Here is a 13,832-nt window from a genome sequence, read left to right as displayed (position 1 = left end):
TAGAGGGGGGAATGATGGGGTGACAGGTGTATTTACAAACAGCACACTTGAGTCCCATGACTCAGTGAAAATACCTGCCCACTTGCCACCAGCCTAATAGCCAAATACCAGTACACATAGGTTCCAACTCCAGAACACAACAGTAGCAACAGGACAATCACATGAAATACAAAGATCAGAAAGCTACAGCAATATTGTCCCTCTGCCCTCCTCCCTGATATAATATTCAGTGAAGGCTCCAGGAGGCAGAGCAGCTACAGCATTGACAGTAAATACAGTCATGCACACCATATGTGATTCCTCCACCACCCACAGGGTATGACACTCACATATGGGAATAAAAAAAGAACAGGACAGCATATATGGATGTCTGCCCAGGCTCAAGGCTTTACAAGCAATAAATCTTACATAGATGTGAGATAATATGTTGACAATGAGGTAGTAGGGAGATATGAATGGGTAGATAGAGGAAGTGAGGTGGCCATAAAACTCTTAAGAATTGGCTCACCTTTGGGCCATACTTCTCCACGACAAGTGTTGAACTTTTTCCTTCAGGAGATCCACACAGTCACCTTTCTGGAAGGAGGGTTTGGCAATCAGTGACTGGACTGACATGCTGGCTCCTTCACTGCTGTGCAGTGTATCCTTTGCTCAGTCCCAGACACCGCTCTGCCTGGGCAAGCGAGTGAAAAGTCAGTGAGTGAGAGCTCTGATTGGTCCCTTTCTGCAGGCTGTTCAGGTGGAGCATCGTCCTCTCCTCACTGTCCTGATATGGGAAGAATTAGCAGTCCTGTGTCATTGACAAAGGAAATCCTGAAGAAAGATGAGGCAAAACCCAAGAGGGGTTTGGGCAGTTACACAGTGGCTACAGCCTTAAGTAGATATTTGCTGCCCTTCTGTTCCTCACAAATATATATTTTGGTGGCTACCACAATGACCAGAACTCACTGCTGAAGGAGTAATCCCACTCCCTTGCTCCTGAGGCAGTGGGATTACTCAGTGCTAAGATCAATGGTGTTTCCATTCTGTAGGGACTCCTGACCATGGTTGCTCTGAACTCCTACAAATGGTACCAGTGAATGTGAATATTGTATGCTTCTAGAGCCTGCAGCAATCATCATCCCTTTCTATCACCTTGGGCCAAGGAGTGTTACTTCAGGGTACTTCACTCAGTTCTCAGATCTCCCAGTCTCCAGTTCCCCTGCTCCTTCCCTATATAAGCAACTGTTTGTAGAAGGCTGATTGTGATTCAGCAGGAGACCACTTTTCTGGTCTTGCAAGCTCTAGAGTCAGTGCCCCAGCATCCAAGGGGGAAGGGTTTTTATAAAGGCAACTTGTTAGCATCAGAGAGGAAAGAAGGACAATAACCTATTTGAGTCTGAGAAAACTGGGGCAATTGGGGACTCGTCTGCCAAAGCCTTTTCACTTCACAGTCATTGCCAGGACATGTCAGAGTAACTATTCAGTTCTACTGCAGTCCCAGCAAGGATCTGGGATGCAGAGCAGCTGCAGCGTCACGGCACCTGTGTCACTGAGCACCTGCATTTTATCCAGGCTTTGCTGGATTTGCAAGAACGTACAAAGAATCTGCAAGAAAATTTGCAAATTTTCTGCAGTCTCTAAAGTTTCTTGCTTGATATGGGAGAGTGATGGCTCTTTCCCTCTTGCCAGCCCCAGCTCTTGCTGAACCCAAGGAGGGCACTTGTCATTTGAGTTCTCAGAGCCTGTTCACCTGCAGGGCTCAGTTTTTGTGCAAGTGGACTGGAATTTTGGAGCAGATGCCAACACATTTCTGGCATTCCTCTTGCAGTATGGGGGCCACCCCATTCAAGGGATGACAGATCAAACTGTTGCTGCAAACCAAAGCGTTGTTGCTTTTGCACTTACCTTTCACTCAGGAAAGGACTGACTCTGACTCATGCAACCGGGGCGTTCCAGCGGAGCTGCGCCTGCCTGCGGCCGTCCTGCGGCAGCAGGAGTCCTCGAGCACACTGACTCAGCTGTTTCTGGATGGCCACATGTGACTGGGAAGTACAGAACAGCATCCTCTGGGACACCCTGCATGCAGCATGAACATGTACTCACTTCCAGTCCTTCCTTTCTTTTCCATCCCCCTGAAACTTTCACACCACACAGCTCCATACCCTACTGCATCCAGCACAAGGAGGGGCTGGCTGTGTGCACACATCCCGTACTCCACTTGTGCCCAGGCACCCCATCCGAACGCCCACATGGGGAGTGTGCCCCGTGACTCTCCAGCAGTGCCCTGTGCTTTGTAGATTAAATGGTTGGTATGAAAGTAATTCTGTTTCCCACAAAATGTCTCAGTGGGGCCTCGGGAGCCCCTCCATGTGCTGGCCCAGGTAAGAGGGTGACAGGATCACCAGAGCATCACATTGCTCTGGAAGCAGCACCAGCCGTGGGTCGCAGCCATTGGGTGGAGCTAACAAAATTGGATGTCCCCACCTGTGCAAAGCACTGCTTCCGGCATCAGTGCTCCAGACTGAAGTCCCCTACTCACCTTCCATGGACTGGATGCAAAATGGTTCATAAAACTTTGTCTCCTTGGGCAGGGAAGAAATGGACCCACAAATCTGCATCTGCAAGTGCAAAATGCTTGGAAGGAAGAAAGGGAGGGAAGGAGGGAAAGAGAGAGCAAATCTCAACTGAGACTTTTGTTATCGCTGCAGAAGACTTTTTTCCAATTTTCTTCTTTCCTTGAAAAAAATACACAAGAGCAGGCAGCAGAATACCTCCTGTCAAGTTCTGACCTGACTGTTTTGTGCAACAGTACTGAACAAAGGGAAGTTTGGGGTGCTGCTAAACTCTCCCAGCACATCCATTGCTAATCCCATACTGGGGTCCCCCCATTCCTCTCCCCTGTCAAACTTTGCTGATTACTTTCTGTCTTCACACCCAGGCTGACTTGAGCACCCTGATCTCCAAACAGTGACCTCATTGCCTTGTTCAGCTGGTGAGAAACTACAGTAAAATGGAAGATGTAAACAAAGTGGGGGGAACTAATGGCCAGAAGATTTAGGGGGTAGGAATCTGCTCCTTGCTGTCCTGCTCCCATTGTGTGCCTGAGCTTGACAAAGTGCAAGCTGAGTCTCGACAAGCTCTTTTCTGTGACGGTTCCTCTGGAAACTCAGCCCAGTCCTCCAGATGGTGACTTGGGACAAACAGCCTGCAAATTATATGCCAAATAGTATTAGACCCATGCTCCAGTCCTGCTATGAATTCTGTATAGTACTGGAATTCACCCATCTTCTGCAGCAGAAGCTCTTCATTCCCAGCCCGTCTCACCAAGATATAAATATTAAAAACAAAAGCCTGTGTTGTCACAGAGCTGAATTTGTGTCCCCTCTGTGCAGCCAGCAGTGTGCCTAGCTCTAGCTGAGCTGCAGTTCATGCTCACACTGATTAGAGAAACAGCATTAACAGCACTCTGCCTGTGAGGACTATGTTTAATACTCTGACACAATGCAGCCTTCAATATTCTCTTTTTGGGACGTGTTTCAAAGTGTCACCCCGTCCCTGACCCTGATAGACACCTCCAGGTCCTGGCCAGCAGCAGCTCAACTCACATTTGTCTTTCCAGACACTCAGTAAACACCTTTGTGTCCTTTTTCTTTAGAGGAAGGGGTCTTGCTGAGCTCACCCTGAAATACATCACCCTGGACAAAAGGGCTGAAAGGTTAAGGAGCTCCAGGGGGTGGTTCAGCAGGGAGCTGGGGCCAGTAGTCTGCCAGAACGAAAGCTATAAAGGCAGAGAGGGACAAGGGACCACATCTGACACGGATGCTGCGAGTCCTGCCTTGCTTCCCACCAGCCCTGGGCTAAGAAGAAGATGCTGGGACTTCAGTCGTGGCCTTACTCATTTTTCCTCTTCTTGGTTCTGCTCTCTGCCAGTGTTCAGACTGTGTCCTTACCAGGACAGAGGCTACAGGTAGGAGGGACTGGGAGAGAGCTGAGGTTGATTTCAGGAGGGGAGGAGGAGGGGAGGTTGCATTTGAACCTCGAATAAGAGGTGGTCGCAAATTCCAGCTACAAGGAGGCTGCTGTCCATTCTTGTTGGACTCTCCACTTCGGCAGACTCAGCTCTAGGCTGACTTTATCTTTACAACCCAGCCCCTAAGGAGCACCAGCATTTCCAGACAGGAAACAGACAAAAGCTTTTTAGCGCTCTGCAAAAGCTTTTAACAGGGCAGAGCCTGGTCCTCTCTAAGCCCACTCTGTGTCAGCAGCCATCAGATATTACAGTCATGTCTTTCATCATGTTCAGTGCCTGGTTCTGATGTTTCAGAGGGAAGATGCATTCTGTTAGGCCAGGAGTTTTGCTCCTAAGCTCAGTACTATCCCCCTTAAAGACCCTCTTTAAGGCCAAGAGCCCTGTCAGGATGCTAGCTAAGGGCTTCTTCACTTGAGTAAATCTTTTATCCTCAGCAATTACAGCAATAATATTTTTGGCTTTCAAATCTAGCCAGCTCCCTTTACCCAAACCCTAACCTGAGCCCCAGCACCTTGCCTTTACATCACCCTGGGAAAGCCACAGGGAAATAGTCAGGACATGAACTAAAATCACAAGACTGATCCTGCTATGACTCACCACTTTCGCTCCTTGCTGATGCCCGTGTCCGCTTCACTTAACTTGCTACCACTAAGAGCTGCACAAAGGCATCTTCAGCCTTAGCTCAGCATCCATGTGAGAGACAGATGTGGAACGGCACCCGGAGGCTGCTTCTCTGGGCAGCCATGCCATACCTCCACTGTATCCAACACACCCCCAACCCTCGTCTCCCAGCAGTGCTGGGGGTTTACAGTCAGCACAGCTAACCTAGAGGATTTCCAGCAGATGGGGAGTCCCCCTTCCTCACACCTGCTCTGCTCCTGCCTCTCCCTCATCTTTTATCAGCAGGTATTTGAGGCAGGCCCATCCTTCCCAGCAGCCCTCTGGAAAAAATGAAATGCCACACAGCAGCCTGAGCACACAGAGGTGCTCAGCAGCCACAAAAGGAGCAAGGACCGAAGACAGTTACCTTCTAAATCCAGGGCAGGGTGGGATGTGTGCACAGTTTCACAAGAGCAGGGCAATCTGCCCAGAGGCAGAGCTCATAGCAGCTGTCTGCCTGCTGTTTCGGACAGGAAAGTCATTTCAGACAGTGGGAGCTGCTGGTCAAGCCCTTCCCTGTGTCTGGGTGCAATGTCATAGGCACAGTGCTGTGGGCAAGCATCACTTTATGTCCTGCCTGAGCCCTAAGGAGGATGTGGGCAGTGGAGTACCAGGGGTACAAGGCTTACCACCAGAAGCACAGGCATCATCCCGCTCTCCTCTGTTTATCCCAGATGCTCCTTTCACGATTGCTGCCCCTGGAGCCCGAGCCCACGCTGACTGAAGAGGACACAAAGGAGGGGTCCAGCTTTGGTCCTCAGCTGCTCTCCTCCACTCTCCCCTTCCTCCCATCTGGGGCTAGAGCTGCCCGTCCATCCCTCTGGCGCAAGAACCTTGCCAGTCGCAAGTGGGCACTGCCTGGAGATTGGGCTTGGAAGGCCATGCCCAGGGGTTGCTTTGGGCTGAAACTGGACCGAATCGGGACCTTCAGTGGTTTGGGGTGTTAGCTTTGGAGGGCTCCCGAGGTGAGAGGGCTAACAGTGCGGGCTCGAGCAAGCTGGCAAGGAAATTCAGGGCAGACTTGAGCGCACAGACAGCGAGGGGATGGGGGCAGCGGGGCAGGCTGTGGGGCCAGTCGCCGGGACAAGGGCCGGGACCAGGGGCGCCCCGGGCTGCCGGCGCTGTGCTGGGGCCCGGCCGGGGCTAGAGCAGGCGGGCGGGACGCCGCTGGGCGGCTCACCGGGCCCGCTTCCCCGCAGCCGGAGCGCACCCAACCTCGGGAACCTGCACGGCTCGGGAACAGCACCGGCTCGGGAACCAGCCTGGCGCGGCGCTGCGCGAAGCCCTGAAGCTCCCGCCCCGAAGAAGGGAGGCAGCGGCAGCGAGGAAGCGGCGCGGCGGTACGAGAAAGAGCTGTCCGGCTCCGCAGCTGCCCCCCGCGGCCGCTGAACCCCCGTTCCGCCGGCAGCCCCCTCCCTGCTCCCCGTGCCTGAGGACTCGCTCATTAAACAAGCTGTACTGATTTGCCGCGTCCGCGCTCGGCGGTGGCTGCCCCCGGCCGGGGGGCGGGCGGGAGGCGGCGGCAGAGCCCGCCCGGCGCCCCCGGCCCCACGCGCGAGGCCGTGCTGGGTCCTGCCGCCGCCGCCGCCGCCATTCCGCGTGGGGCGTGCGGCACGCGCGGCTGCGGCGCGGTGCGGCCGGGGGGGCGGACACGGGTGAGGAGGAATCGACCGGGCACCGGGCACACGGGCCGCGTTGGCTCACCCCGGCCGCACTCTGCCCCCGCCAGAGCAAACACTGGGGCCTCCTGTTTGCGCTGAAGCTTTCCCCGAGAGCCTCCCTCGGTGGGCTGCGGCTGGGGCACCACGGACCCCGGCACGAGTTGGTAGCCCTGCTGCTGTGCCCCGCGAGCCATCACCATGTCCTGGCCTTTAAGAAAAGGTTGTAACCTCAGCTGGGTCTAAACTTAGCCACCAGCCCCTCAGCAGCACCGGGAATAGCAGTGGTATAAGAAGAGTAGGGTTACGTTTGAGGTGCATGACGCCTCTCTGTCCCCCACCCCACTACCTGCGTGGTTCCCCCAGCCTGCCCCCGCCTTACCCTCAAAGCCCTGCTCAGCCGAGCAGCCCGAGGGACATTCCAGCCCCCACCACCCCCACTGGCTCCGTCAGTTCAGATTTGCATCCCCACTGCTCCCACACCTTCCTCCAGGATGGGAGCTTTGGGGTTTGTGCGTGCTCTGGGCGTTGTACCTAACACGGGTTTGTCCCGCCGCACCTGCCCCACACGGAGCCGGGGGATGCAGACAGCAGGGCTCGGGGAGGGAGCCCAGCACGGGGGCGGGGAGCCGGGCAGCGGCCATGCCAGGAGCGCTTCCTCCTCGCAGGCAGCCGGGGAAGGCGGGCCAAGGCGGCAGACGAGCAGGATTTCCGCCGTCACGTCCCGCGGGCAGCGGCAGCAGTGCCGCAGTGCCTCATTAAGATGGTGCTCACGCTGCAGTCCGTGGCCTGCCGGGGCAGCGCCCGGCCAGGGACCCCGTCCACAGCACCCCTGGATAAAGCCACCAGACGGGCGTCCCAGGGTGGGGGCAGGAGAACTCCCAGCTAATACCTCCCGTGCCGGGGGGAATGGGGGACGCCTGGAGACACGCTGCCCCCTCGGGGTGACCACAGCATCCCTGCAGTCCCTCTGCCCTTGCAGCCATAGAATCATGGAATGTTAAGGGGTTGGAGTGGACCTTAAAGATTATCCAGTTCCAATCCCCGTGCCACGTGCACGGACGCCTCCTACTAGAGCAGGTCGCTCAAGGCCTTATCCAGCCTGGTTTGGAACACTGCCATGCTTGGGGCATCCACAACCTCCCTGGGCAACGTGTTAACAGTGCCTCACCACCCTCACAGTAAAGAATTTCTTCCTAATATCCATCCTAAATTTCCCCCCTTTTAATTTGTACCCATTACTCCCTGTCCTATGACTACAGCTCCTGACAACGAGTCCCTCTCCGGCTTCCCTGTAGGTCCCTTCGGATACTGGATACTACTCCATCCAAGGGGGCACAGGCTGCAGCCGGGGCGGGCGGCTGCCTGCCCTTTGTTACCAGGTGAAAGCAGCGCATACCATCCTCCGGAGCGGCAGCGAGCCCGGCGGGAGCAGCCCCAGACCGGCCATCACCCGGGGGTCCCTCCCCGCCTCCTCGGGCAGGGGCGCAGACACCCATCCCCGCCCTGGGGGCACCTCCCCGCAAGGACCGGTGCATCTTTCACCACCACCAACCCCCTTCGGGTGGCTCGACGGGAGGGTGATCGCTGCGGACCCCCCGTTCCCGGCGCGGGGCCTTTGTTACCGGGGGGCGGCGGGGCGGGGGAAGTAGGGGGGGTCTTCGGCGGCCGCGCCCGCAACACGGGCGCACGTAGCCCGACTCGGCCCCCGCGCTGCCATTCGACGGCGTCGCGGCGGGGCGGGCCCCAGCCCTACCCTCACGCGGCTATAAAGGGCGGCGGAGCGGCGCTGCGCCACCTTCTCACTGCGCGCCGGGCGGTTCGGAGGCAGCAGGTACCGGGCGGGGGAGATGCGCGGGGGGAGAGAGCGAGGCGGCGGGGGGTGGGCGTGTGAGAAACCCTCTCCCCACACAAGCTCACCGCCCACTGGCGGGGGCGGCGGCAGCCCTCGGGCGGAGCGGGGCCGCGTGGCGGCGGGGCCCACGGGCACAAAGGCGGCGCGGCGCAAAATGGCGGGGGCAGCGTGAGGGGGGCGGTGAGGCGAGGGGGGATAGGGGTGTGTGTGGGGGGGTGGTCGCCTAAGGAGGAGGAGGAGGAGAAGGGGGCGGATAGTTGTCGCGGGGGGGGAGGCGGGTTGATCGCCCGGGGCGTGGGAGTGATCGCCCGGGGGGGGGGGGGGTGGGGCGAGCTCGGAGTGCGGGCCCCCCCTCGCGCGCTCTCCGCGCCCCCCCCTCCCGTGCCCACCCCTCGCTCGCCCCTCGGCGCGGGTGAGACGGTAACGGGGCGGGCGCGGCTGCCGGGGGCGGTTATTGCCGGTTCCCCTCATGCCCCCACCGGTGGTTTTTGCCCGCAGGAACATCCCGAAGAGGCAAAGATGGTGAAAGTCGGAGTCAATGGGTGAGTGCCGGGGCCGGCGGTGCCAGCAGGGATTTAGGGGGGGCCGATGGGGGAGGGGGGGGGGCAAGGTCGCCTCAAGGGCGAGGGGAAAGATTTGAGGAGAGGGAGAGGTTGAATCCCGGCGGTCCCGCTTCGCCGGCGCCCCCCGGGCAGAGCGGTGCTGCTGACTCATTTCCCTTCGGATTCGGGGTGACTCACCCCGGAAGGGGCTGCCGTTGCTCGGTTGCCCCAATTTCCCCTTCCCCCCAGTTCTCAGAGATCCCTGCAGCCCCCCACCAGAAGGTCTCCCGGTGGATCGTGTGTCGATGGTGGCCCCGGGGATGTGACCTTCTCGTGCCGGGCCGAGGAGTAACCGGATCCCCGGGGCTCTCAGTAAATTTAGCGATTGACCTTTCCGGGGTGGGGGTCGCTCTTAATCTTTAACCGGGGTGCCTTGGCCTTTGGACGAGCTGCAGGGCTTCCTCCCACCCTGCCGGGCAGGGAGCAGCGGATGATCCCGAGGGAAGGCTGCCAAGAACTGCCTCCCATTCCCAGCTGGGCAGGTTCCCTGTTGCGCCTCCTCACCCTTGTCTTTCTCTCTCCAGATTTGGCCGCATTGGCCGCCTGGTCACCCGGGCTGCCGTCCTCTCTGGCAAAGTCCAAGTGGTGGCCATCAACGATCCCTTCATTGATCTGAACTACATGGTGAGTTGCCTTGTAGTGCCCCCTCTGGGCCTTTCCGAGTAGGGCTCCTCTGGATCTGTTCTAGTAGCTTCCCAGGGTGTTAGAGGATGATGGCAGCCTGAATGCCTGACCTTTCACTCCCCCTCTCTTTATTAGGTTTACATGTTCAAATATGACTCTACTCACGGCCACTTCCGGGGCACTGTCAAGGCTGAGAATGGGAAACTTGTGATTAATGGGAATGCTATCACCATCTTCCAGGAGTAAGTATTTTTTTCCCTATTGCACCTCTGGAGATTGAAAGCAGGTGTATCATGGAGCAGCTCTTAAAGTTTTGTCCCTCCTTAGGCGTGACCCCAGCAACATCAAGTGGGCAGATGCTGGTGCTGAATATGTTGTGGAGTCCACTGGTGTCTTCACCACCATGGAGAAGGCCGGGGTGAGTATGCCACATAGGCACAGGAGAGAACAGGATAGTGCTGCTTCTGCCTGTGGGGCATATCACCATGTACAGAGCTGCTCAAAATGGAGTTGTGAAGAAGAGATCTGAAGAAGCAAGCTTGGAAGGATCCTGAGTTCTGTAATCTCTTATCTCTCTCTTTTCAGGCTCACCTGAAGGGTGGTGCCAAGCGTGTGATCATCTCTGCCCCCTCTGCTGATGCTCCCATGTTTGTGATGGGTGTCAACCATGAGAAGTATGACAAGTCTCTGAAAATTGTCAGGTAAGGAGAGAGGAACATTCTTTCTGGCCTGCAGCTCTCACCAGCTGCCAGGGGTCTCACTTCACCTCAGTGGATGTGTTTTCTCTGGCTGATGAGCTTTTATCTCTCTACCCCAGCAATGCTTCCTGCACTACTAACTGCCTGGCGCCCTTGGCCAAGGTCATCCATGACAACTTTGGCATCGTGGAGGGTCTTATGGTAGGTCTGCAGCTTGGTGCTGAGGATGGTGACCTATCCACAGATTCCCTCGTGTGAGAGGGAAGGCATCTGTTCTCCCAGTGTCACCTGGGATGCTATTTCTGGAGAGTATTGGCTGTGTCTTAGTCCTGTGCTCTTTCTTCAGACCACTGTCCATGCCATCACAGCCACACAGAAGACAGTGGATGGGCCCTCTGGGAAGCTCTGGAGGGATGGCAGAGGTGCTGCTCAGAACATTATCCCAGCATCTACTGGAGCTGCTAAGGCTGTGGGAAAAGTCATTCCTGAGCTCAATGGGTGAGTGTTGTCCCTTCTTGGGTGTCAGGAGGAGGCAGAACATTCCTAGGCTGGCGGAGAAGTGCCAGATGCTGTTCCTTGCTGACTCACGTCTCTCACAGGAAACTTACTGGAATGGCTTTCCGTGTGCCAACCCCTAATGTCTCTGTTGTGGACCTGACCTGCCGTCTGGAAAAACCGGTAAGTGTTGTGGATGAGGTCCTAACAACTTCCAGATGTGCCCTTGCTTCCTCTAAGCTCTGTCTTGCACCTGGAATTACCCTCTCTGCATCCATCTTGTCCTGAAGATGTGATCTTTGTGAAAAGAGCACGTGCTGGGGTGTGCCCATGTGTGTCTCCTCCCTCCCTCCCCGTGGACATTTTGTGTGAGTTGGGATCTGAGCACCGTGCATTTGTCTATTCTCAGGCCAAGTATGATGATATCAAGAGGGTAGTGAAGGCTGCTGCTGATGGGCCCCTGAAGGGCATCCTGGCATACACAGAGGACCAGGTAAGGAACGCCTGCTCTCTTGGCCTGTGGTTATTGGCACTCGCCTCATTTTTCTAAAAGACTCTTGGCAGCAGCATTGCCAGGATCCTGGTTTGGGCACTTGGGGTTCAGGCTGTGGGCAACCATATGCATTAAAATTTCTTCTGTTTCAGGTTGTCTCCTGTGACTTCAATGGTGACAGCCATTCCTCCACCTTTGATGCGGGTGCTGGCATTGCACTGAACGACCATTTTGTCAAGCTGGTTTCCTGGTAGGTGCAGCCCTGGGGGATGTGGGGGCTGGCCCAGACAGGTTACAGATTTGGGTCCTGTTGGTTACTGCTGGTGATCCAGGTGGATACACAGACCCTTGTGGTGTAGAGTGGCTCCAATCCCACTGTGGAGTGAGATTGTTTCTTACCTGAAATTACTGTAGCTGCCTCCTTCCTGCCCCCAGAGGGTGGATGGGAGTTCAGTTGTGTTTGGGATGGGGCAGAGGAGCAGGAAGAATGGAAGAACATGCAAGAAATGGGTCAGCCCTGACAGCACTTGTTTTCTGTCCCCAGGTATGATAATGAATATGGATACAGCAACCGTGTTGTGGACTTGATGGTCCACATGGCATCCAAGGAGTAAGCCGAGCACACAGCCCCCCTGCTGCCTAGGGAAGCAGGACTCTCCTTTGTTGGAGCCCCTGCCCTTGTTCACCACCGCTTAGCTCTGCATCCTGCAGTGAGAGGCCAGTTCTGTTCCCTTGTCTCCCCCACTCCTCCAACTTCTCCCCGAACCTGGGGGAGGTGGAGAGGCTGATAGAAACTGATCTGTTTGTGTACCACCTTACATCAATAAAAGTGATCACCATCTGAAAAGCCTTGTCTGTCTGTCAGGGGGAGATGGGAGAAGGGGGCATGTATGTAATGAGCAGCTGCAGGTGCCTGCATGGCACAGTCACCTCCAGCTGCCTGCTGAGCTGCTTATTCCACGTGGGAGAGCCCAGACTCCAGCCTGTGAGCCAAAACAAGGTGTGGTGCCGGGCTGTGCTCTACAGCAGGACTCCTCTGTGGCAGGATGGAAAGCAGCTCTGCGGCTCCATTCACCTTTTACCTCTGGAGTCGCTTGTCTGACGGGTGTACGCAGAATAAAAGTGCTGAGCAGATGACTCACATTTGGTTTGGTAAAGGGGCACAAGAAACAAATTAATTCTCCTGCCTCTTCCTCAGTGAGGGACAAGGAAGATACTTCCTGGTGTTACAAGGAGGGTGTTTCAGTTGCTTTTACTTTTTAAAATGAATTGGTTTTGCCCGAGAGGAAATGGCTGCCTAGGGACGTGTGGGAGGCCAGTGTCGGCATGGTGGTGGCCAGTCTTAATTCTGGCTTAATTCTGTGCGTAAGGAAGGGCAGCTGCAGTTAAGCTGCTGAGCAGCAAATCTCTGCAAGGTGAGTGTCAGCCCTCTGCCTGCATTAGTTCTGGAAGCATGAATGCTGCTGGGCAGGGACGGAGCCTTCCATGACCTACTGTGAGCAGTAGGACAGATAAGCGATACACTGCACAAAATCACATGGCCCTCTGTTTTCAGCAGCTTAATTTAGCATCTCAGGGCTGATGTGTTCTCTCCCTGGCAGGCACGGTTGGAGCTGTTGTCCAGACCCCAACTGCTTTAGACTCTGATCTGGATGCAGCAAGGATGTAAGCCGGAGGAGTTAAACTCTCAGGATCAAGGTATGCTGGACACGGTTTCCTGGAGCCCCTTATCTCCAGCAGTTGGGCTGGGTAAGAATTAAAAGTTTGCTTGTCTAGAGGGCAATGACTCAAAGTTGTATTGCAAAGAGAAGAAGGTTGAATAACCTGCCTCTGGATAGGAACTGGGACTCTGAGCAGCTTGTTAGCCCTGAGACAACAGAAATACTTGGATTACACCACAAATGGCCCCGTGGGAGCTTTAGGTAACTCTGGTGTTAAGTGGGAGCTGCCTGGTGCTGGAGCTCAGTGGAGGCAGCCCTCCTGTGGAGCTGGGTTTCTGCCGGGGCGCTGTGTAGCCTGGAGGCCTGTCAGGCTTACAAATGAGTCTCGGGTTGGTCCCATCCTGTTCTTGATTGCTGTGCTTGGGTGCTTTGAATGGCTGTGCTGTGTGCTGCTGCCTGCACATTTGTGTGTGTGCCAGTCATCATCTCACTTGATAATCTGGAAGTGCAGAGAGGCTACTGAAACATCTCGTGGGGGAAAAGGATGGATGTCCTGTTTTCCCATGTAAAACATATTTTGAACTGGGTTAAAAGCTGGAAAGTTTCTATGAGTCAACTTTTTCCCCTTAAAAAGCCTTATGTTTCCTAATTGAGATTAGGCTACCTGAAAATTGGTAGAGCAAAGAGTTCTTGTTATTTAACAAGTCTGAGCCCTATCCAACCTGAGCTCGAATTGCTCTGGGAATGAGGAAAGTCATTCAGCCTGGGGGTGGAGGAAGAGGATATGCTCTCAGACCAGCTGGTGCTGCGAACATCTTGAATAAAGGTTCACTCTGTTTTAAAATACTGTTTCAACTGGTTTACAGTCTTGCTTGAAATTCCTAGAAAAATGGTATGGTACTGAGGTGAGGAAAGCCAGGAATCACAGCGTTGAAAACATGGTTGGTCCTGTATGGAAACAGGGAGAGTGAGTGTGGCAAACTAGTCATGCAGCTTTTGGACTGCCTGGAGGGCTTGGTTTCCTCTCTCTAATATGCACAGCTCTTCCAACTCCTCATTTTGCATCCAGACACT

At 55.4% G+C, this 13,832-nt stretch overlaps 2 protein-coding genes across 2 annotated transcripts; both read left to right on the top strand.

Moving 5' to 3' along the window:
• Window positions 1-3,850: 3,850 nt before the first annotated feature.
• LOC138119532 (C-type natriuretic peptide 2-like) lies at window positions 3,851-5,619 on the top strand. The gene is made up of 2 exons (XM_069031500.1): window positions 3,851-3,949; window positions 5,347-5,619. The coding sequence occupies exons 1-2, from the start codon at window positions 3,851-3,853 to the stop codon at window positions 5,617-5,619; spliced, it is 372 nt and encodes a 123-aa protein (XP_068887601.1).
• Window positions 5,620-7,582: 1,963 nt separating this feature from the next.
• GAPDH (glyceraldehyde-3-phosphate dehydrogenase) lies at window positions 7,583-11,944 on the top strand. The gene is made up of 12 exons (XM_069018829.1): window positions 7,583-8,164; window positions 8,684-8,727; window positions 9,312-9,411; window positions 9,547-9,653; window positions 9,739-9,829; window positions 9,997-10,112; window positions 10,229-10,310; window positions 10,456-10,607; window positions 10,709-10,787; window positions 11,014-11,097; window positions 11,250-11,347; window positions 11,642-11,944. The coding sequence occupies exons 1-12, from the start codon at window positions 7,583-7,585 to the stop codon at window positions 11,709-11,711; spliced, it is 1,605 nt and encodes a 534-aa protein (XP_068874930.1). The 3' UTR covers window positions 11,712-11,944.
• Window positions 11,945-13,832: the final 1,888 nt, after the last annotated feature.

This window comes from Aphelocoma coerulescens, chromosome 1 (assembly GCF_041296385.1).
Source record: "Aphelocoma coerulescens isolate FSJ_1873_10779 chromosome 1, UR_Acoe_1.0, whole genome shotgun sequence".
Lineage (NCBI taxonomy): Eukaryota > Metazoa > Chordata > Aves > Passeriformes > Corvidae > Aphelocoma > Aphelocoma coerulescens.
This window is presented reverse-complemented; position numbering and strand designations above follow the sequence as displayed.

Coding starts and splice junctions, on each gene's coding strand:
- LOC138119532 (XM_069031500.1), top strand. CDS start 3,851: ATGCTGGGACTTCAGTCGTGGCCTTACTCATTTTTCCTCTTCTTGGTT. Junction 3,950..5,346: donor TACCAGGACAGAGGCTACAG/GTAGGAGGGACT, acceptor TGTTTATCCCAG/ATGCTCCTTTCACGATTGCT.
- GAPDH (XM_069018829.1), top strand. CDS start 7,583: ATGACTACAGCTCCTGACAACGAGTCCCTCTCCGGCTTCCCTGTAGGT. Junction 10,311..10,455: donor GCATCGTGGAGGGTCTTATG/GTAGGTCTGCAG, acceptor CTCTTTCTTCAG/ACCACTGTCCATGCCATCAC. Junction 10,608..10,708: donor GTCATTCCTGAGCTCAATGG/GTGAGTGTTGTC, acceptor CGTCTCTCACAG/GAAACTTACTGGAATGGCTT.